This window comes from Cyanistes caeruleus, chromosome 17, assembly GCF_971803275.1.
Source record: "Cyanistes caeruleus chromosome 17, bCyaCae1.hap1.1, whole genome shotgun sequence".
Taxonomy (NCBI): Eukaryota; Metazoa; Chordata; class Aves; order Passeriformes; family Paridae; genus Cyanistes; species Cyanistes caeruleus.
In genome coordinates this window covers 698,302-720,215 of record NC_141717.1, presented here as the reverse complement: position 1 = coordinate 720,215, position 21,914 = coordinate 698,302, and the positions used below count along the sequence as shown (strand labels likewise).

The 21,914-nt window shown below is 43.7% G+C and overlaps 1 protein-coding gene and 2 long non-coding RNA genes across 4 annotated transcripts; 2 read left to right on the top strand and 1 right to left on the bottom strand.

Moving 5' to 3' along the window:
* Positions 1-864: 864 nt before the first annotated feature.
* On the bottom strand, positions 865-6,130 carry LOC147649992 (uncharacterized). 2 transcript variants are annotated; one of them, XR_015277557.1, is made up of 3 exons: positions 5,966-6,130; positions 2,634-3,662; positions 865-1,500 (listed from the first exon to the last, which is right to left on the bottom strand). It is a non-coding gene; the product is annotated as an uncharacterized LOC147649992 (long non-coding RNA). The 2 variants fall into 2 exon arrangements; XR_015277556.1 differs by lacking the exon at positions 5,966-6,130 and having other exon boundaries at positions 2,634-4,964.
* A 5,241-nt stretch (positions 6,131-11,371) lies between these two features.
* LOC147649991 (uncharacterized) lies at positions 11,372-17,841 on the top strand. Its single transcript, XM_086854851.1, has one exon. It carries the CDS (start codon positions 15,724-15,726, stop codon positions 17,476-17,478), a length of 1,755 nt encoding a protein of 584 aa, XP_086710977.1. The 5' UTR covers positions 11,372-15,723; the 3' UTR covers positions 17,479-17,841.
* A 538-nt stretch (positions 17,842-18,379) lies between these two features.
* On the top strand, positions 18,380-21,291 carry LOC147649990 (uncharacterized). Its single transcript, XR_015277440.1, has 2 exons — positions 18,380-19,171; positions 20,943-21,291. It is a non-coding gene; the product is annotated as an uncharacterized LOC147649990 (long non-coding RNA).
* Positions 21,292-21,914: the final 623 nt, after the last annotated feature.

The window sequence follows — 21,914 nt, the reverse complement described above, 5'->3', positions numbered from 1 at the left end:
GCTCTCAGTTTCAGGCACCTCTCAAGTGTTCTGAAGAGTCCTTCAACACTTAATTTATTGAAGCATATGTCATTATTTACATTCTGTTCCCAAGTGATTGCTTTACGTGAGAGAAAACAGTGAGACTTGGTTTGTGATGTATTAAATCTTTTTGAAAAGAAAAATTCTCTTCAGTCATGAATAGTAAGGTTGAAGTACAGTTGTAGTAAGGATAATGTTTTCAAGCAGGAGAGGAATTTTATTTTGTCAGGTGTTACACTTAATTTTACAATAAAATGTGTGCTTCCTCTGAAAACAGAAGCAGCAGGAGAATTATTATGTAGTCATTTAACATACTTCGCCATCTCCTTCTAATGACTGTGTGTTATTCTCTGGCCAGCCCATATCTCCTCTCAGGCTCACTGGGTCCCCAGGGAATATCCTGCTACCAGACATCTCTTTGCTGCTGCTGCTGTCAGAGGCTTGCCAGTGATATGTACTGCTGATATGGGGACTGGAAGAGAAGAAAATCCCAAAGCATGGAATGAATAGCAGGAAGGAGAAGGGTTCACAGTGGCAAGAAACCCCAAGCTGATGTATGTTTGCTCACTTCAGTGTCTGAGGGATGAGCTGTTCCTTTTGCCCTGTAATGTCCCGCTGCTGTGAGAGCTCTCTTTCATATAATTAATGTCCCCTTCCCTGGCATTGGTGCTCTGTTTGCTGCAGCTCATCCCAGCTAGCTTAGCAATCATCCCTCCCACGGGTTCAGCAGAGACATAAACTCACCATGGATTTACTATGGCACTGAGTAAAGCATACCTGTTAGTTAATTATATTCTTTGTTTTTTGAGAGACCGCCAGTTTATTCACCAGTCTTCACAGAAGTAAACATGAACACCGTTTATTTCTATCTTTAGCACACCTTTTATAGGGTTCTACAGGGTCCACGGGCAGAGCAAGTTACGATTGGCTAACACACACAGGTTTACATTCTTTCTCTTTTACACAAGGATATTGTTTTGCTTTACTCTCTCTTCTGCATGAAGGTTTCAAGGACTTTAGCCTTTAATATCACGACTTATTTCAAAGGCTGGTTTGTGCATACAGGCCTTTACTAATATATAAAATATATCAACAATTCCCCCTTTCTCTTTTTGCACAAACCAGGCTTTGGATGTGACTCTTTCTATACTCTTATGAAGACAAGATAACATACAACTTCGACTGTTATCTAGATTAACATTATAAGTAAAGTCCATCCCCCTTCTAGCACAAGAGACCTCAACCATCCTGTGATGCCCCAGTTGGCAAACCAACTTCCAATGGGGTCACTATCTTCTTTCAGGGCATGTAACCCATCCTGTAGCTGTTGTAGTTGCTCATGGATGGAAGCTGAATGATCAGTAAGATCCAAGCAGCACATGCCTTCAAACTCCTCACAACCATGTCCTTGTGCTAAGAGCAAAAAGTCAATTGCAGCTCGATTTTATAATACTGCATGATGTACACTACTCACATCAGCTGAAAGCTCACTTAACATTGTGGATATTAAGTTCAATTCTTTCTTAGTCTAACAAGCAAGCCTTTTTAGAGTTGCTAGGCCTTAATTCATTCAGGCTTCACTTTGACTGATGTTCTTCATTTTTCTAGCTATATTCAACAATTGATGTAAGCTTGGGTGGAACAAGGTAAGTTTCCCAAGATAACAGGGTCTTCTATGTGGACTAGCAGGAATCTCATTCCATGCTCTATCTCCACAGATTAGGAAGATGGAACTAGGTAATTGCTTTGGTAATTGTCCTGTGAGATTGCACCACGAACAAAGGCTTTACTTTCAATGGTAGTAACGAGATCAGCTATAGGGTTGACTGCAGCCCAGTGCTGCATTACTTTGTTGGAATGACTTTTTGTCGGGGGTTCAAATATTATCCATCCACCTGAGGTATTGGTGGAACTTAACAAATCTAATTCTTCTGAGGGCTGTATGGTAACATTGAGAACTTTGGTAATTTTTGCTTGCCAACAGGCTTCCAGTTGTCTTAATGTGAAGCCAACAGTGCGACGGCACTCTTGCAACATTGCCAATCGATTCAGTCGAGTCTCATTACTAATTAAACCTTTAAATGCTTGAGGATCCCATTCAGGGACTCCTTTGAGACAGGTGTGAAAAGATCTCCAGGTGTGGCTAGGCTAAGATGCATTGACCTTTGGCCAGTTCAGTATGCCAGAGTGACCCATATGTTCTGTCACTTTTGGATGTTAGTTAGCAGACAGTTGGTCAGGACTATACACAACACAATTACCATAAGCAGTTTGTTCCATGTAAATGACATCATATTTGCAAACTCACAGCTAAAACTTTAACGTTAAATGAACTTTCAAAGATGCTTACACTACCTCTTGAAGGGGGAATGCTTATACTTTATACTAACATAACAATTACTACACAGGCTAAACTCTTTATCTTAAACTATTATCTAACTACTTTTAACACACGTGCTTTGGTATATATGTAGTCTAAGCGTGAAAGCAATTTGCTAAAAGGGTAAACACACACCTACAATTTGCTTTATGTACAGTTAGATGGAGTCTCTGCACTTTTCTTAGATATTCTACAGAATTTCTCTAACACAATTCAGTCCTGGAATGTTCACTGCTCCCGTGATGTCAGCTGGCAGCTGATCGGTGACTGAGGGCTTTGATGTTCAAGTTGTTCTTCAGATCCTTCTAAATCTTAAAACAAAGGATACCTGAGAAATTGGTAGAGACACAACATCATAATAACAACATAAAAGTTCTGTTGGCAACTGTCTGTGTAGTGTTCAGACACAACTGTGTCCTGACAGGTCCACTTCCGATCCATGTCTGGAGTACCAAGGCTGTGTGGTGACATCTCTGTTCACTGGATCTCATGTGTTCAGAGGCACACAGTCTGGTCAGATGGACAGGTGACCTTTTTGGACCTACCAACAAAACACAGGCACTTCTCTCCTTGAAGTTAATGAATTACACTAATTAAATGCTTTTAGGGCATCAATCTTCCCCGTTTTCTTAAAAAAAAATAAAAATGAGATGTACTTCTGTTATAAACATCAACATCAACACAAACCCATATACACAATTAATAAGAACCTATACCACTTAACAATCAATTAAATCATAAACATTATTAATAACATATGTAATATTAAACTACTATTAAGTACTAAAACACTGCACCAGCATCCCATAGTTTGCAAACAAACAGAAACAACAAAAAAATCAGTGAAGGATTGGATAATCACCTCAGGAAATGATTCTCCAAGCCCACTTCAAAATTGATTCAGCTGTCATATTAATAGGGTCAAATTGCTGAGTCAAAAACTGACTCAAACACTGATTTTATACAGAAAACATCTGGATCTGTTGGCAAACATTCCGTCCAGGTAAAGTCAAGGCTTGGCCAGGACCTAGGCTTTAAACTGGAAAGATGCCTCAGCTCATTTCTAAAACAAAGTTCTCAATAGTAGCAGCTATGAGATGCTTACAGCACAGCAAACTGTTAAAATGCATTTGTACAAAGCAAATGATCAGAAGCCTTAGGTACCAGACCAATTAAACCATGCAGCAGTTGGTTTAATCTGAAGCCTCCCCCATGACAGCTGATCCTCAGCAATGGTCATCTTCTTAAAATTCTGGAAACCCTGAAAAATAAGAAAGTTATAACAAACAAAAACTGCAGAAATTGCAACAAACAATAGAACTCCCGATGAAATCAAGGGTGTCACGGACTGCATTCACTTCTATCCACAAACAGGTGTTCATCAGTGTTCTATCACAGCTGTTTCAGTTGTGTCTGTCTTCATCGCTCTAGGAAAATAACTATACTTTGCAGTTTGAACAAGTGCCTCCAATAAAACATAAAACAATTCAAATTAGACAATATTTAAACCTGACAATAATTATTGATAACAAAAGGAAATAACAAACTTAACCTTAAAATAATATCTAAGTTAGAAAACTTAACTTAAAGACATTCAAGCCTAAATATTATAAAACTTGACTATTCTTAATTCTATTAACACTTAATCTATACTAAACAAAAACATAACTTAATCTTATTCTGTTACTACAAAAAAGCAACTAAAAGTTTGATATATACCTTTTAAACACAATATAACAATAACATGGATTCACTATAAAGATTATAAAGATGGAACAAATACATCACAATTCTATGTCATCTAGCTTTGAGAATAACCCACAATAACTGCAAATGTTACTAAAAATACTCATAACAGAAATTTACCTAGTATATATTTAAATTGGTTAGGATTTTAAAGTGCAGTTTTTCTAGAGAAAAACCACAACAGAGGATTTGGCAAGTTGCCATCCAGCTTTTGTAGCACTTTTCAGAAACATTAAGTCTAATTCTTAAACTAAAATCCAAAATCCAAATTGGTATATATTCAGTTATATGTGTTTTATATAACAAAACGGCTCACATTGAAATTACCTTATTAAAATTGTGGAAAAAACAAGCAAATAGATAATATATGCTCTAACTTAACTTTGTCTTGTACAGTAAAGTTCTCTTAACTAATTATTTTTTAAACCACAGATCTCTTCTGTAGATAACATTAATTGGAAAGTTTTCCTAGTACCTGTAAATCACACCATATTTTAACCTTAGGTTCTAAAACCAATTATTGCAAGGCAACTTCTGTTAAACACTTTAAACACTTTTTTTCCTTTTTCTTTTTATTTTTCTTTTTCTTCAAAGAATCACAATAATTTCTCTAGTAAAACTCTAAAAACTGCAACTGCATAAACTCATAATTACTTAAAACACAAAATTAACTCTAAAAGGGTATACAAAAACATTTTGAAAACCCAATAAATCATGACTTTGTAACAAACTGGGTATTATCCTGGTGCTTTTTCTTAGAGAGGGAGCGGGGGGGTGGACTGCCCACCCTGCTGCTGCTCTCTGCTGCTGTTATCTTCTTTCACTTCCTCCACATACTCTCACAGAGAGGAAAAACTGAGAGAAAGGGAAAAAAAAAACCTCACAAAGTTAACTTTAACAAACTCTCTCACTTTTTGCAGATAGAAGAAAAAGGGCAAGATTTTTACAAAAGCAGGCGATGTTACACGAAAAGTCTCTCACGGCCAGGTGCTGAGAACGGCGATCATTGCAGCTCATCAGCGTGGCCTTGGAACTTTTCTTGCACTGCTTCTACCCCGAGGATGCCCCTGCTCTCTGCACACACCTCAGTGCTCCCCCATGTCCCTCTGGTTCGGGTGGAAACCAGTCTAAATTTGGCTTCTTTTCTTCCAGGGTAGTAAAGATGGAACTTAAATAAGATTGTAGTGCTAAAAGTGACTCCAAAAATGAAGCAGATAGTTACGAATGTATCACATCCTGCCGTAACTGAACAGATTCTGTTCATTGTTTCAGCGTTCGCTGTGGAACTTTTTTCTCATTATTTTCTTCTCTTTGACTCTCCCTCCCTCTCTCCAAGGGCAGCATAGATAGGAGTGCTTGCCCAGCAGTCGGAGGTAAAGGACTATGTGCCGCTGTGGCACAGGTAGAATTACGGGGCTCACAGCCTCAGCATATCTCGCTTTTCTCTTTTTTTAAGGTATTAATTACAATCTGTCAAGTTCGACTGAGAGACAGAGTGTCCTTGCTCTTTTCCGTGATTGCCGTTTCCCATATCAGAACCGATATATCAGTCCGTTCCTTCACTGCAAAGAGCAGTGGGAGCACTACTAAATGCCCGTGACAATTAGTCCATATAATGAGCATATCCAGGTCTTTTTCCTGGGCTGCTTCGCCTCGTTTAAGGAGGATGCTGAGAAGCAGTTTTTCCGCCGCCGCACATTCCGCTTCCATGCTAGCGGCAAACCACAGGAGGGAAGATTGTGACCCTTCTACTACGCCCCCGGACCTCAGTCTCCCCCAGCAACCTGAATTTCCACATCCAACCGCACCGCGTCTCACCGTGCTCAGGCTGCCTATCCAGTGCCGATCCGTGGCTTCCCGCACCCAGATCTGCTCCGCTGGCTCCAAAGCCCCTCTGCCCGCAGGAGGTCCCTGGTTGGAGTGCCAGATTTTGAGAGACCGCCAGTTTATTCACCAGTCTTCACAGAAGTAAACGTGAACACCGTTTATTTCTATCTTTAGCACACCTTTTATAGGGTTCTACAGGGTCTGCAGGCAGAGCAAGCTACTATTGGCTAACACACACTGTTTACATTTTTATTCCTACACACAAGGATATTGTTTTGCTTTACTCTCTCTTCTGCATGAAGGTTTCAAGGACTTTAGCCTTTAATATCACGACTTATTTCAAAGGCTGGTTTGTGCATACAGGCCTTTACTAATATATAAAATATATCAACATTTGTTCTTGTCACAGAGGAAGAATTTCCCTTTTTGCTGAGTCTCTAATAATGGCACCTTGACTCTTTGGTACTTGTCCTGCACCCTTTTATTGCCATACCTGAACATCTGTCTGTCACCCAAAATCTGTTCTGAAGATCTCTTTTAGATGGAGCTGAGGTTTCTGGTGTCTCTGCTAGAATTTGATCTCCTTCATATATTGTGTCTTGGGGTGGTTTTCTATTCCTTGACCATCTACTCTAGGCCCAGAAGTGGTTGCTGTAGCTTTAAGGTGAGTCTGGTGGAGGCTGTAGCCCTGGGGCTCTTGCACAGCTTCTTCAAACCTCACTCCTCAGGTTTCCATGGTGCCGGGCAGAGTGGGCTCTCTTCATTACCTAGCCTACAAGCTTAGCTAGCTTGGTGTTTTTGTTAGCTTAGGCAAAACAGTTTTTTCTCTTGCCCTGGCCTTGGAGACTGTGGCAACAATGCTTCAGCGACCTTTTTTTTTTCCCCTGAACTGTTTGGTTTGGTTTGCTCTGAGGTCAGAAAGGACTGTCTCACATCTTTTTGGAATTCTACACACAAATCCTCTCCACCCCTGTATCCCTTAAAAATTCAAATTCTTCCTCCTGGGTGCCTACTTTTAAAGTTATTAAGGGCTCCTGCTGATACTTTGACCCCAGGAGATAGCACCTCTGACCCCCCTATTTGTCTGTTTTGTAAATGTCCTTGAAAACTTTCAGATCTTTTTCTCTCTGTAGGCAGTTCCGCCTACACTCTTAAGTGTCCAATTCCCTTGCAATAATGACATTAGGCCCTGGTTACTAAATTCCCCTTTATCCTTTTTAGGGCCTCTTTCCCAGGGAGCTCTGTTCCCCTTAACTTCCTCCTGATCCCCCTTGCTTTGGTCTGACTGGGGCCTCACTTCCCTGTAGGAGTGGTTCTTTGCATGGTTGTTTCATTTGGTAATAGCAGCTGCCATTACATTAGCTTTTGCCTTTGCTTTTCCTTCATTCCTCCGTACACACACATTTTGGGCTTCTTTTAACAGGTCATTTAATCTTCTAATCTTTTTAGGTTTTTTTCTTATATTTGGCTAAGCATGAGTGACAAAGGTCACTTTTAACAGTGTGTCTAGCCTCTGTATCAGTGTCCATTCCTGAGTACTGTCTCATTTTTTTTTAACCTCTCCAGCTATTCAGTTGGAGTCTCCTCCTTTTCTTGTTGTTCTGTGAATGCCTTATGAGCATTCTGGTTTTGTGGAGCAGCCTCCCTGATTCCCCTGATAACTAATGCTCTGTACTCTTCCATGTTTTGCCTTCCCCTGGGGTTATTGTGGTCCTGCATTGGGTAATGGCATCTTCTCCTGCCAGGGGGTCTGTTTGCATGTTCCCTTTCCCATATCCACATCCCTGCTGCTTGGATAATTTGTCTTTCTTCATATGTAAACAAAAGATTTAGTATAGATTGCATTTCATCCCAAATATAAATGTTTGGCACCAAAAAGTGATCTACTTGTTCTGTTAATCTAATAGGATTTACTGGTAGACCTTTTAATTATTTTGAAATGCCTTCACTTAGGAGGAGTTGAGTAGGACAGTTACAAACCCAATTCTCCCTTTTCCCCCTCCCAGTGGGACTTCCTGTAGGAGGTATAGTGATACTGCTTGGTCCTCATTTTTTGATTCTTCCCTGTTGGACTGCTCCTCCCCTGGTATTCTGGCTAGGTCTGTCATGGTGTAGAGGGGGTGTGCCACGGCGAAATAGATGGTAGGGGTGCCGTGACCTCCCTGAAGAAGCGTATTTAAAAAGACAGCCCAGGACACAGGCATGTCCTTAGCCTGATGAGTGATTGTCAGTTCAGCCCAGCGGCAGCTCTCAGGCAACACAGAGAGGGACTGAAGTGCTGTATGGCATTCCACAGACACAAGCCTTTATTAAGAGCAGGGCCCTTTGTGAAGGGAACCAGGAACAGCAGCTTCACGGTTTTCACCTGTGTGTTGGCTTGGGTCTTGTTTGAGCTCTGGTGGCGGGACGATTTGGTGGACTCTGGCAATGTCTCCGTCTCCAGGAGGTGGTGGCTTGTCTTGTTGGTAGACCTGTGTGGGTCTCAGAAGGCTGTGATTGATTTGGTTCTGGTGCAGGGTTTGCAGGGCCTAAGTATGGTTTTATATTTTTTCCTGGGAGCCATTTGGGACCAGATGGTATGGACACGCAAGCATACCCTCTCCCCCAGGTAATCAATGGGAAAGGTCCCAATGCTTGTTGTGATTCCAGTTCCTTGATCAGGCAGCTTCTCTGTGAGTTTGGCTCAGGTCAAATTGGAGAAGTGCCGTATTACAGGGGGGTCAGGTTCTGTAGGAGAAGAATTTAGAAAATTCGTGACATACAGAGCCTTACAGAGCCTCTCAATGGGAGGGATGATGTCTGTTCCTCCCCACTGTTGATCAAGGACTCTCTTGATGGTTTGATGCGTCCTTTCTACAATTGACTGTACTGTGCGAGAATGTGGTATGCCCGTGGTATGTGTTACTCCCCATTCATGAAAAAAGTCTTGTAATTTGTGGGAGGAGTAGGCAGGTCATTGTTGTTTTTTTTTTGTTGACTCCCAGGATAGCAAACATGAGGAGAAAAAGACGGATGGTATGTTTGGCATTTTGTCCTGCGTGGGCTGATGCAAACACTGTACCAGAAAATGTGTCCACTGAAACGTGGACATACTTGACTCTCTCAAAAGAGGGAATATGTGTAACATCAGTTTGCCATACATCATATTTGGCAGCTGTTTAGGCCTTGGGGGTTTACCCTGGAATTCATAGCTGGAATTTGGAAAGACTGACAATTGGAACAGGTGGCAACAATTGCCCTTGCTTGATTTCTTGGTGATTTGAACATTCTTATTAATGCAGGGACATCTTGGTGGTAAAATGAGTGGGACAATTTTGCTTGAGAAAAAATATCAGGGACATTGGCTGCTCCGGCAGGCATGGCTAATGCATCCACTCTCCTATTTCCCTCTGCGATGGCACCTGGGAGGTCGGTGTGTGGCCTCACATGCATGATATAATATGGTTGCTTTTTGTGGGAGATGAGGTATATCAATTCAGAAAGCAATTTATACAAATTTGGGTTAGAGACTTCCTTTAAAAAGGCATGTTCTGCTCTCATAGCTATTCCAGCGATGTACGTGAAATCGGTTACTAAGTTGAAAGGTTCTTGAAACTTTTCAAAAGCCCTGACAAAGGCTGCTAATTCTGCAATCTGTGGTGATCCTTCAACCACCTGGACATCAGGCTCCCGCTTCTGTATCCTGGGGTCTCTCCAAGTCATGACTGATTTGTGGGATTTCCCTGAGCCGTCAGTAAAAATGGTCAGAGCTTTGAGTGGTGTTTTGATCAGTAGTAATTTAGGGACCAAACTGAATGTGGATTTGAATAATTTGTGGCCAGGTGGGTATATAGAAATTTGGCCCGACTAGCTATCGAGAGCGAACTGAAGGCTCTCATTGGTCTGGAGCTAAGGCTCCAAATCTCCCGTTGTCAATGGGAGCAAAATGCACGTGAACTCACACCCTGCAAGAGTGTGGAGATGGGCTCTAGCCTTTTTAATGAGCTCAGCTATGACTTCCTGCGGATTGGTGGTAGTCTTTGTAGGTTGATTATGTGTGAAGATCCACTTGATAATAAGGAGTGGATTTTTCGACACCAAATTCCATTGAAATATGAGTGCATACAAGTGTGGGGTCTTACCCAGGATGATCAATTGAAAGGATAGGCTGGGCTCATAATGGTGGGCTTGTCGTGAAGACAGGGCCTCCTGGACCTTGATGATGGAATCTTGGGCCTCTGGTGTGAGGGCACATGGTGAGTTAAGGTCCTTGCTGCCACAGAGCAGGTTGAAGAGTGGCGTGAGAACATCCATCGTGATCCCAAGCAGGGGACGTACCCAGATGATGGACCTGCAGAGTTGGTGTAGATCTCTTGGGTCATCCTGTATGGTCAGCTGCTGGGGTACGATGGTCTGCTCACGAATCTGAAGCCCCAGGTAGGTCCATGGGTAGGTGTACTGGATTTTGTCTTCGTGGATTTTGAAGCCAGTATCCTCATTTGTCTTTATTGTCTTTATATATAGAGTTTGTTTTAAATAGTTTTCGTCAGTGGCACAGATCAGGATGTCACCCATATAATGTAATATTATTGCATTTGGGAACAGGACCTTCACTGGGGACAGGATGTGGGCTATGTACCACTGGCAAATGGTGGGAGAATTTTTCATCCCTTGCGGGAGAACAAGCCAGTGGTACCTTTTTAGAGGTGCTTGTCTGTTCAGTGAGGGAATGGAAAAAGCAAATCTTGGGACATCTCGGGGGTGGAGGGGGATGTTAAAAAAGCAGTCCTTGATGTCCTTGATGTCTATGATTGCAAGCTTCCAGTCCTGAGGAAGCATGGAAGGTGAGGACATACCGGGCTGGAGGGGGCCTATATCTTCGATGACATAATTTATTTTTCTAAGATTGTGGAGGAGCCTCCACCTATCTTTGCCTGGTTTTCACAAAACAAAAACAGGGGAATTCCAAGGGCTGTTATTTTCTGTGATGTGTCCCTTGGTGAGCTGCTCTTCCACAAGGGTTTCTGTTGCAGTCAGCAACCTCAGGATCTCGTCCAGGGAAGCAGCAGGATTCTGGGGACCAGCATGGAACACCAACCGAGACGGGCTTCTGTTCATGAAACCATTTATTCAACATAGGAACAAACTCAGGTCCAGAACAGAGAGCCCCGAACAAAGGCAGAGCCAGGGTTTTTGAGGGACAGAACTCCCAAGGGTCCCCACCTTTGAGGGTGGAGTTCAGGGTCAGGGACCACTAGAAACACAGCAAGGGAGAAACCCTCCAGGGACTCAAACCCAATCAGAGCACCTGGGCCACCCTTCTCAAGGGGTTTGGGGTGGGACAATGTAACTCTTTTTCTCCCCTGAGGCAGGTCGCAACAGGTTTCCAATGTGCACTGTTTGGTATCAGATAGAGGCCACTGATCAACGCACCCTGGATGGTGTTGTTTCCAGGTGAGCTGAGGGATGGTAAGTTTGGCGTGCTCTTCAGTGACCCCCTACTAAAAATCCTTGTTGGGAATGCACAGAGAGACCCCCCATTGAGATAGGAGATCCCTCCCTCAGAGGGTGATTGGTGCCCTCTGTCATGAGGTGACTTTACCTTTAAGATGGTTTTGGGAGCTAAGGAAGTTGAAGCTGCTGGTGGCTGATGGGAGTCTTTTCTCCTGACTAATTATCAATCATTTCTAAGAATCGACAGCAGTTTTAACTATTGAAAAGTGAGATCAACTTGTGAACACCCCCTTAAGATGTAAAGTCAGAGCTCTCTTGTCCTCTTTGTGTTTCCTGCTTCTGACAAGGTAACAGGCTCTGTCTTGGCCTCCTCCCCTGCTCCAGGCCGGACAAGGCCGCAGAGGACGGAGTGCGGGGGGAGGAAGGGAAATGGAGCCTGCCAGCTTGGCTTAGTTTGTAGTTTCTGCTGCTGGACTGAAACCTGACACCATGAACTCCTGCAGCTTTTCTAAGACTTTAATTCTTTTACTACCTGGATAAAACGTACAGATTACTCCTTTTTCCCAGAGAGACAGAGAGAGAGACAATCAACATGAAGAAAATATCATAAAACCACCAGAAACAGTGAAGAAAAGAGTTAAGTTTTAGATGGGGAGAAAATAAGGAGATGCTTTATAAGCTGAAATATCTTTCTGTTAAAGCTATGGAGATGGACATGTTAATTCATGACAGAGTATATTGGGAGGAATGGAGTGTTCAAAGTGTGAATTTTGAGCAAAAAGTAGAGTCATTGTGATACAGTGAAGTGCTGGAACAGAGTGAAGCGAAGATTTGAAGCCTTGTGGGCAATGAGAAAACTTTTCCAGCGAAGCTCACAGAGACAGATGAAGAGGACTTTTGCCTTTGAATAACTCACCCTTAAAATGACATCCCTACACTCATGGCCCATACACACCTCAGAGTGATGTGGAATAGGAGGAGTGAGCTCTGATGACAGGATTTCTGGGCAGCTGGCATCAGAAAAATAAAATCTATAACAGAAATAGTTTTCTTGTGAGAAACTCCATAGATTAGCAGAAAGAGACTTCTGTTTCTCTACAAAGACTGATGAAAAGACTGTAGCAGGAATTGGGACTGTTTTAAACACCAAAGTTCCAAAGTTTTTTGTCTCTATGTAGTCACGTGTACAAGAAAATGGTTAAGTAGTGAGAGATAAAATGGTTTTCTGGAAGTTTATTCTGGTGTTTTTGTTCTTGTAGTTTTGTTAATAAACTTTCTTTATTCCTTTTAAGTTTTAAGCCATTTTGCTCTTGTTCTAATCCATATCTCACAGCAAGAAATAAGTAATTTTTTTTTAGTTACTGCTTTAAAACCATGACACCCTCACAACAATTTGCTGGATGGTTGCTATTTTTCCCTTGGGCCCTTCTATGATGATCTTTTGTTTGCTCTTCATAGAGACTGCAACTCCTACAACCCCCAAAGTCATCCCTGCCACAGGTTGTAATTCCCAATTGTCTGACCACTTGGAGTGGGCAATGATGGTGACGTCTGCTCCAGTGTCAAGCATGCCTGGGCAATGGATCTATTCTCCCTTGCAGAACAGGCCACACTCTATAATAGCTTTGTTGGAGCCCACAACTTGAGCCCACATTATGGTGGGGTTGAGGGGAACCTGTTCTGGACAGTTTGATGGTAATAAAAAGGCTTGTGCCACAGGAGTCCATCTATGTAAATAGTAAGGCAGGTCTGTACATGCCAAGGAGACAAAAATCTCGTCTCCTGGGTATACAGGTTGGACTTCCAGAATAACAAAGATTTGTCCCAGTGAATTAGAAGGATCCCCAAGGATTAGAATATTGGAGGGGCCATCTGGTGCCCCACATTTCCCTGTGGACATTTTATAAACACAGTCACTTCTTAGATGTATAGAAAGTCTGGTCACCAGCTGGCGCAAGGTTCCTACCTGAATCACTCTGTATGTCGTGTCTTCTGGATGTGGTCGGGGATTTGTGATGAGGGTCCTTGTGGAGGCGGGATGGTAGACCTCACTGGTGGGATGGAACGGTGTGGCATTTGATTTGCTGTCAGAACGTGGGGCCATCCCGCACTCTGCTTGAAGTTTCCCAAACACCAGCTCTGTCTTGGAAGCTGTTGGTGGTTGGATAGTTGGTATTGATTTTGTAAGAAATGTCTGTCTGGACAATCTTTAAAGAAATGTCTAGGTTCACCACATTTGAACCAGCGTCTGGTATCTGCTGCATATGTGCCAGATATCACTTCTGCCACCCCTTCAGCAACCGCAAAGGGCCACAGTGTTCTCAGTGGAAGTGGAGACATGCTTGGGGCAGGCTTCTACCCTGTGGTCAATTATTGGTTCAGGGTCAAGCAGAAGGGCCCTTAAAACTGCCTTACACTCTCTGTTGGCATTGGCCATAGCTATTTTTGCCAGTAGTTCCTTTTGTGTCGGCAGACATTATTTGTTTTTCAATGGGCAATTTTAGCTTATCAATGTATTCAAAGATTCACTTGACCCTTGCTTGATATTTGTGAAGCACTGCGTTGGCATTTTGTCGTCGGGGTGGTAGAAAGGGATATCTTTGCAATATTAGCAATGTCATGTAAGGTTGCCTCATCCAGGTCTTGGGCTTGGTCCCAAGGCTTTTGGAACTCACCTTTGCCCACCAATTGTTCCAATGTTAAATTTGGCTTGTTAGCGTCTTTTGCATATGAATCTGCCAATTGTTTAAGATGTTTTTTTCACTGTCTCTCCCACAACATGTATTCTGCTGGGGACAGGAGGCAGTTCATAATGTTCTTGATGTCATGGGGCACCATGACATGGGCGGTGGAGGTGGCTTCAAACAAATTCTTGAAAAAGTGTGAGCTTCCACCATGCTCCTCAGATGCTTTGCAGAGCTTCTGAATATCCTTGTAATGTAGGGATTCCCACACATTGATGACCGCTCCTGCCCTGTCATACCTATGTACTACAGGGAAGGCTAGTATTTTCTTTGCAAATGAGTAGTCTCCTGCCCTTGTGGCCTCTCTTTTGTTGCTTTATTGGAATGGCGAGAAGCACGACACAGACTCTTTGTGAGTTAATCAGGAGAGCGTGAGGTTTATTACCTCAGATCTTCTATTATAGATCGATACGCGAAAGTACAGAAAGGTAAAACTCTTACTGTTTAGTGAACTAACACATTACCATCACTGGTCAGTGGGGTACACCACCCCTCGAACTTCTCTTTCAAGAAAACAAGAAACTGACAAACAGCACCTGCAAGGCTGTCTTCTATCTCTGAGGATTGTTTTAATTCCTCCTTATGATTTCCCAGGCCGCTTTCTCAGACGAGACTGAGAAAATTATGCTCCCTGCTTTTGCTCATATTTAACATCCATACTCTTTGAATTTTTGCCCAGTGATCCTCACAATCGAAATCAGAGGAATTGCTGTTCTCATCCTCCGAGAAGGATGGAAGGTGCTGAGAGACAGCACGGGGCCATTTTGGGTGACCGGAATTTGCTTGTTGGTGGGAGGCAGTGGAAGCCAATATGGCCTTCTTCTGGTCTCTGTCATTCCAACTTCTGGTCCCGATATTGTGGGAGATGGATGTGGAAGGGCCATCGGGGAGGAGCTCTGGCAGGAGGAGGTGGGGACAGGGTCTGTGACAGGAAGGGGTTTCCCGGTAGAAGAGGAAGGGTCCCGATGTGGTTATACCCATGGTAGATGTGTGGGAGGAGGAGGAATGTGGAGACTTTTGTGGCAGAATGGTTAAGCGAGAAAGGCCATGACTGTACAAACTTGCTAGAGATAAAACACCACTAGTGCAGAGGCAGTCTCAAGGACGGATTGCCCTTGAGATATGGGGAGGAGAACAAGAATGTGGTAGACAGAACGAGAAAAAAGAACCAGGGACGGTCTGGTAACCGCAAGAATGCAGAAGCACATAGCTATGTACTGCAGTAACATAGATAGCAGAATAACCAATGATGAGCTATACTTTTGCAATATGTATGAGCTAATTAAATAATGTATTTAAACACGAGTGTAATGATCAATAAACGAGATTTGCTTGACGACCACCTGGTGTCTGCGTCTCCCTTCTCCGACAAATGGTGACCCCGACGACGACCCCCTGCTGAGAAGAAAGCGGGGGAGAGAACACGCCACGGTCGGTGAAGTAGTGTTGGGACCCGAGGCACCCGGGTCGGTGCTAAACGACAAAGGGAAAGCACCCTCAAGGACTACATCGGTGGTCTTGAGCCATACGTGCTGCCGGAGCCGGAGAGGTGCAACAGCGCTGACGACAAAAATGGACAGGCAAGCAGCATATGATTTATTTTTGGGGTTATTAGATAAGCTAGGGGTTAGAGACATAAATCCTAGAAAAGACGTACCGGGATTGCTAGCATGGGGTCACGCGAAGGGTTGTTTTTCCAACCCGCACACGGTACATGAATTGAGTGAGTGGCGTAAGTTAGGAGATGTGTTGTGTGAAGCAGTCTTAGAAGAAGATAAAACAGCAACAAAGTTAGGAAAAATTTGGCGAGTTGTGCATAATACTCTATTGAAACATCAGGCAGAAAAAAGAGCGGCTCAGCAAGCAGTAGAAGCCTATAAAAGGAATGCACGGTATGGAGATCATGAACCTTTAGCACCAAGGGTCTCTCAAGTAATTATACCTGCTTCTAGCAGTTTGGGCACAGATGATTGTGCTTGGCCCTCGGCACCCCCTCTCAATGAGTCCACAGAGGACGTTGAAGTGCCTGTCATAGCCACCTCTGATATTAAGGACCCTTCAGCCCAATCTGTTAAGCCTGGAATGCGTAGTTCACAATCTCCGCCAGAGCCAGATCCTGTCCCTGGGGCAGAGAGTGACCTGTGGGAGGAAATGGCTAGACAGAGGAGAGAGGCATGGAACGCATTGGCTAAGCATGGGCTAGAGAGTGGGGATGAAGTCACCGTGGAGGCGGCGAGGACGTGGGCTCTGCCTGTAGTTTACACCCCGGGGGTAAACCAACAAGGACAAGCTGTTCAGTTAGGGACCTATACACCTCTTGATTGGAAGTTGTTAGCTCAGCTGCGACAGACAGTGAGTCAATTTGGATTTAAGAGTGAACCAGCTAAACAAATGATAGACTACATATTTGATACGCATTTGCTAACTGTCAATGACTGTAGAAGCATTGTGAAACTGATGTTTACTCAACATCAGCAGCTGCTGTTTAATGCACATTGGCAAGCTTTAGTTCAAGAGTCGGTTGGAGTTCAAAGAGGACCCGGTGATCCGTTACAGGGAATTACAGTGGAAGAGATGATGGGATTAGGAAATTATAGAAGAACCGAGGCTCAGATGATTTCCGGACCAGACAAAGTTAGGGAAGCTATGCGTCTGGTTAGAGTTGCTATCAGTCAGGTGAAAGATAGTTCAGGAATTCCCATGTATATGGGAATCAAACAAGGGAGAGAGGAGTCTTTTGGAGACTTTGTTGATAAGGCTGCTACCGCTATAGAACAAGCAGGGGTCCCTGAGTATATGCGAGGGGCTTTGCTTAAACAGTGTGCCTTGCAGAATAGTAACGAGACTACTAAAAGAGTTCTGTCGACCCTGGGGGCTAATTGGACGATTGAGGAAGCCTTGGAAAGAATGGCATTACAACCAACAGGGCAACAAGCATTCCTAGTGAATGCCATTAAAGCATTAGGAGAGGGGTTACAGAAACAGGCAGAAAGTACACAGACACAAGTGTTAGCTGCTCTTGCTCCGCTCCGCGCTCCAGCAGCGGCAACCGCGGCTGCGACCCAGAAGCCCCCTTCCATGAAATGCTACCGCTGTGGAGGAGGAGGGCACATGAGGCGACAATGCCGCGCGACTGGGGTCTGGTGCCAAAATTGTCAAAGCAATACGCACAACTCTTCTGCCTGCCGCCGACGTTCGGGAAACTCACGGCGGAGCGCGAATGGCGGCCGCGCTCAGACACAAGTTGCTGCCGCGACGTCAGCGCCACCTCGTGTCTACAACCAGCCACTGCTGGGAGCTTGGGACTTGACTTGGCAGCAGCAATAAAAACAACGCTGATGACAACACACCCTGTTCGAATTCCTACGGGAGTTTACGGCCCAATAAAGATTAGGGGACAAGTATATGGAGGACTTTTATTGGGGCGCTCCTCGATTTCTGTGATGGGCCTATTTGTTTTACCTGGAGTCATAGATGCGGACTATACCGGAGAAATACAAATTATGGCATATACGCTCTACCCTCCAATTACTGTTGAAGCCGGTCAACGCATTGCCCAACTTATACCACTGCCACAAACAACCAGAGGCATTCAAACATTGATGCAAGGCCCTCGGAATAATCAAGGATTTGGATCATCAGGGATAGCCATGCTCACAATGGACTTAAACAGCAGACCAAAAAAGAAAATAACATTGAAATATGCTGAACAATCAGTAGAACTTTGGGGCTTGTTGTACACCGGAGCAGACACCAGCATAGTATCTCCGGAGTATTGGCCTAGTAGTTGGCCATCCAGACAAACCATGGATACAGTGACCGGAGTCGGGGGATACACGCTAGCTATAAGAACACCCCCTATACAAGTGATCATAGATGGGCAAACATTAGTGGCTGTGTTGTCGGTTGTCCCTTTACCTCCAACAGTACAGTGTTTAATAGGAAGGGACATTTTAGTCCAGCTTGGAGTTGTTCTATCTAATGAGCATCCTTTGGAGTAATTGCCATTGCTTGGACTTTCCCTATTCCACTTACCTGGACAACCGACAAACCAGTGGTGGTTAAGCAATGGCCTCTAAAAAGGGAAAGTTTGTTGCAAGCACATCAACTAGTCAGAGAACAATTTCAACAAGGTCGTCTAAAATTGTCTACTAGCCCATGGAATACTCCTATATTTGTGATCAAGAAGAAATCTGGAAAGTATCGTCTTTTGCATGACTTGAGAGCAGTAAATGATCAAATGGAAGCTATGGGAGCATTGCAACCAGGTCTTCCGAATCCAGCTATGCTCCCACAACATTGGGCCCTTCTGATCATCGATTTAAAGGACTGTTTTTTCACTATCGCCCTCCACCCACAGGATACAAAGCGATTTGCCTTTACCTTGCCTGCAATTAACAGAGGGGAACCTGATAAGCGATTTGAATGGACAGTATTGCCTCAGGGCATGCGTAACTCCCTTACCTTGTGTCAACTATATGTCCATGCAGCCCTACAGCCTTTGAGGCAAAAGTGGCCTGAGACCATAATTTATCATTACATGGATGATATTCTTTTTGCTCAAAAGCCCCAATTCACTTCTGATCAATTGAGAGAGATCCAAACTACATTGGCAAAAGCATCTCTTGTGGTTGCTCCAGAAAAAATACAACAGACCGCACCTTGGAAGTACCTGGGATGGACTATTACCAATCAAATTGTGCGTCCACAAAAACTGCAGCTCTCAACAAAAATTGTCACTTTAAATGACGCGCAACGCCTACTTGGTGATCTTCAATGGTTGAAACCCATAGTTGGCATCCCAAACACCTTACTAAACTGCCTTCGCCCACTGTTGAAGGGAACAGATCCCAGTTTGCCTGTCACGATTTCCCCTCAACAGAACAAAGCAATCAAAGATATTCTCCAGTGTATAGAAGTAGGTTTTGTTTCCCGTCGCGATATTGACTTGCCCATTGACCTTACTATATGGAATACCTCAGAACATCTTCTCGGCGCTCTTACACAATTGCAGAAAAAAGCGGGGGAAATGAGGGTCCTGGAATGGCTATCCCCACCACTACAAGCAAAAAGGACAATAAGTACAAAAATTGAACAGATGGCCACCCTGTTATGTAAAGGCCGTACCAGGATAATAGAAATTACTGGAACTGAACCTACAACAATTTACATACCTATAAAAAACGAAGACCTAGACTGGTACCTGCATAATTCGGAGGAGTTACAGACAGCGTTGCTGGGATCAGGAGCATCTGTTTGTACAGGACCTTTAATACCACGACATTTCCTATGGTTAAAAGATTGGGACTGGGTTGCAAAACCGTTGCGGTCAGACCAGCCTATACCAGAAGCCGTTACGGTCTTCACAGATGCCGGGAAAAAGTCAAGGAAAGCAGCCATAACCTGGAAGGAAGGGTCCCAATGGAAACATCACCTGATTGAAGCGGCTCCAGAAGACAGTCTGCAAACATTAGAACTTCTTGCCGTTGTGTGGGCATTAAGTAAACTACAAGGGCCTTTAAATGTAGTCACAGATTCTTACTATGTAGCAGGGGTAGGACAAAGAATAGAAGATGCAGCAGTCAAGGAAGTCCAGAACAAAAGACTATATGAATTGTTGTTGCAACTAAAACGGGCTGTGAGGGCTAGAACAGAACCCTATTGTGTTATTCACATTCGAAGCCACAAGTGGGATGTAGGATTAGGAGAAGGAAATGCAAGGGCAGATAGATTAGTAATGAATGTAGTTGATGACAAAATAATAGAAGCCAAGGAGTCGCATGCTCGATTCCACCAGAATGCAAAAGGATTGGTGCGAGAATATAGAATAGCAATCCAAGAAGCAAAAGCTATAGTAAGAGCTTGTCCAGTTTGCAGTCATCACAATAGTGGTACAGGGTTGGGTTGTGGTGTAAACCCTAGAGGGCTGAAGAGTAATGACATTTGGCAGATGGATATCACGCACGTTTCTGAATTTGGCAGAATGAAGTATGTGCATGTCACCATAGATACATATAGCAAATATATCTGGGCCACAGCTCAATCGGGGGAAAAGGCAAAACAGGTGATTAGGCATTTAACCAGCTGTCTCGCAGTGATGGGACTGCCAAGAGAAATAAAGACTGATAATGGACCTGCAGATATTAGTCAGAAAGTCAGTCGATTTATGAGATTGTGGGGAATCAAACATGTTACAGGAATTCCTCACTCACCCTCGGGGCAAGCCATAGTTGAAAGAGCAAATGGAACCTTGAAACAGTATCTAAGAAAGCAGGAGCAAATAACAGATCCGCAGGAAAAATTAGCCAGGACTCTTTTTGTTCTAAAATCATTTATGTGTTTTTGGAGTTGAAAGTGAACCACCAGCAGTTAAGCATGAAGAAAGGGAAGGACAGAAGGAGAGACAGAGTCTAAAAGCTGTCGTTCGATATAGAGACCCGAAAACAGGACTATGGAACGGTCCTGCGGAAGTCTTGTATTGGGGCAGAGGTTATGTTTGTGTTTCCACCCCCTCAGGAACACTGTGGATTCCAGCTAGATGGGTGAAGCCCTGGATTGATACAGCCAATGGCCAGAAATCACCGTTGAGTCAACCCCAGTAGGTGAATGGTTAGACTCCTGGGGTATGAGAGGATGGGTGAAAAATGTACTTATGATGTTGGCTGGACCAGTTTTGCTTGTTGTTATAATTTTGCTTTTTGGACCATGTATTTTACAATGCATTCAGAACCGCTTAATTGCATTAACTACGGCCTTGTTAGAAAAACACGCTAACCTCGTAAGCCAAAAAGAAAACGGGGGAAGTGTGGAGACTTTTGTGGCAGAATGGTTAAGCGAGAAAGGCCATGACTGTACAAACTTGCTAGAGATAAAACACCACTAGTGCAGAAGCAGTCTCAAGGACGGATTGCCCTTGAGATATGGGGAGGAGAACAAGAATGTGGTAGACAGAACGAGAAAAAAGAACCAGGGACGGTCTGGTAACCGCAAGAATGCAGAAGCACATAGCTATGTACTGCAGTAACATAGATAGCAGAATAACCAATGATGAGCTATACTTTTGCAATATGTATGAGCTAATTAAATAATGTATTTAAACACGAGTGTAATGATCAATAAACGAGATTTGCTTGACGACCACCTGGTGTCTGCGTCTCCCTTCTCCGACAGAGGAACAGAGCCTAATGGGTGATGCAGGAAGAGGAGGAATAGAGGTGGGAAGAGAGCCATTTTGGGGTGCAAGGGTGGGAAAACTTGGGTGCAGAGGAGACAAGATGGCAGGGCTGGCCGTGTTGCCGGCACCATCTTGTGTATTAACATTAAGTGAGGGGATGCAACTGGGTATGTGGGCATAGGAGGAGGGTAGAGGAAAGGTCCAGGGCAGCATGGCCAGTGCTGTCTTGGCAAGGGTAGAGAGGTGGTGGTGGGGTGTCAGGGACATGGCAGCAACCCTGTGCCTGGTGGCTACGTGTACCCCCCGACTGCCCCTCAGATACTGAAGAAGGGTTGGGAGCACATGGAGAGGTTGAAGGGGATGGGGGTTTTAACTGGGGACCCAAAACAATCCCAAATTTTTTTTCACTCCTTTTCAACTGATTGAATGATAGTTTGAAACAAAGGAAAAAACTCCACAACAGAAAAATCCCCACTGGCTTGAATGGTATATAACTTTCTTCCCACATTATCACAAAATCCCCTCAAACAAACAGAATCAGAATTAATTTTAAAACATTTGAAAACCCAATGAACAAATCTCTTTAACT

What these genes read in the sequence shown, in the direction of transcription:
- LOC147649991 (XM_086854851.1), top strand. Translation starts at nt 15,724, where the DNA reads ATGGACAGGCAAGCAGCATATGATTTATTTTTGGGGTTATTAGATAAG.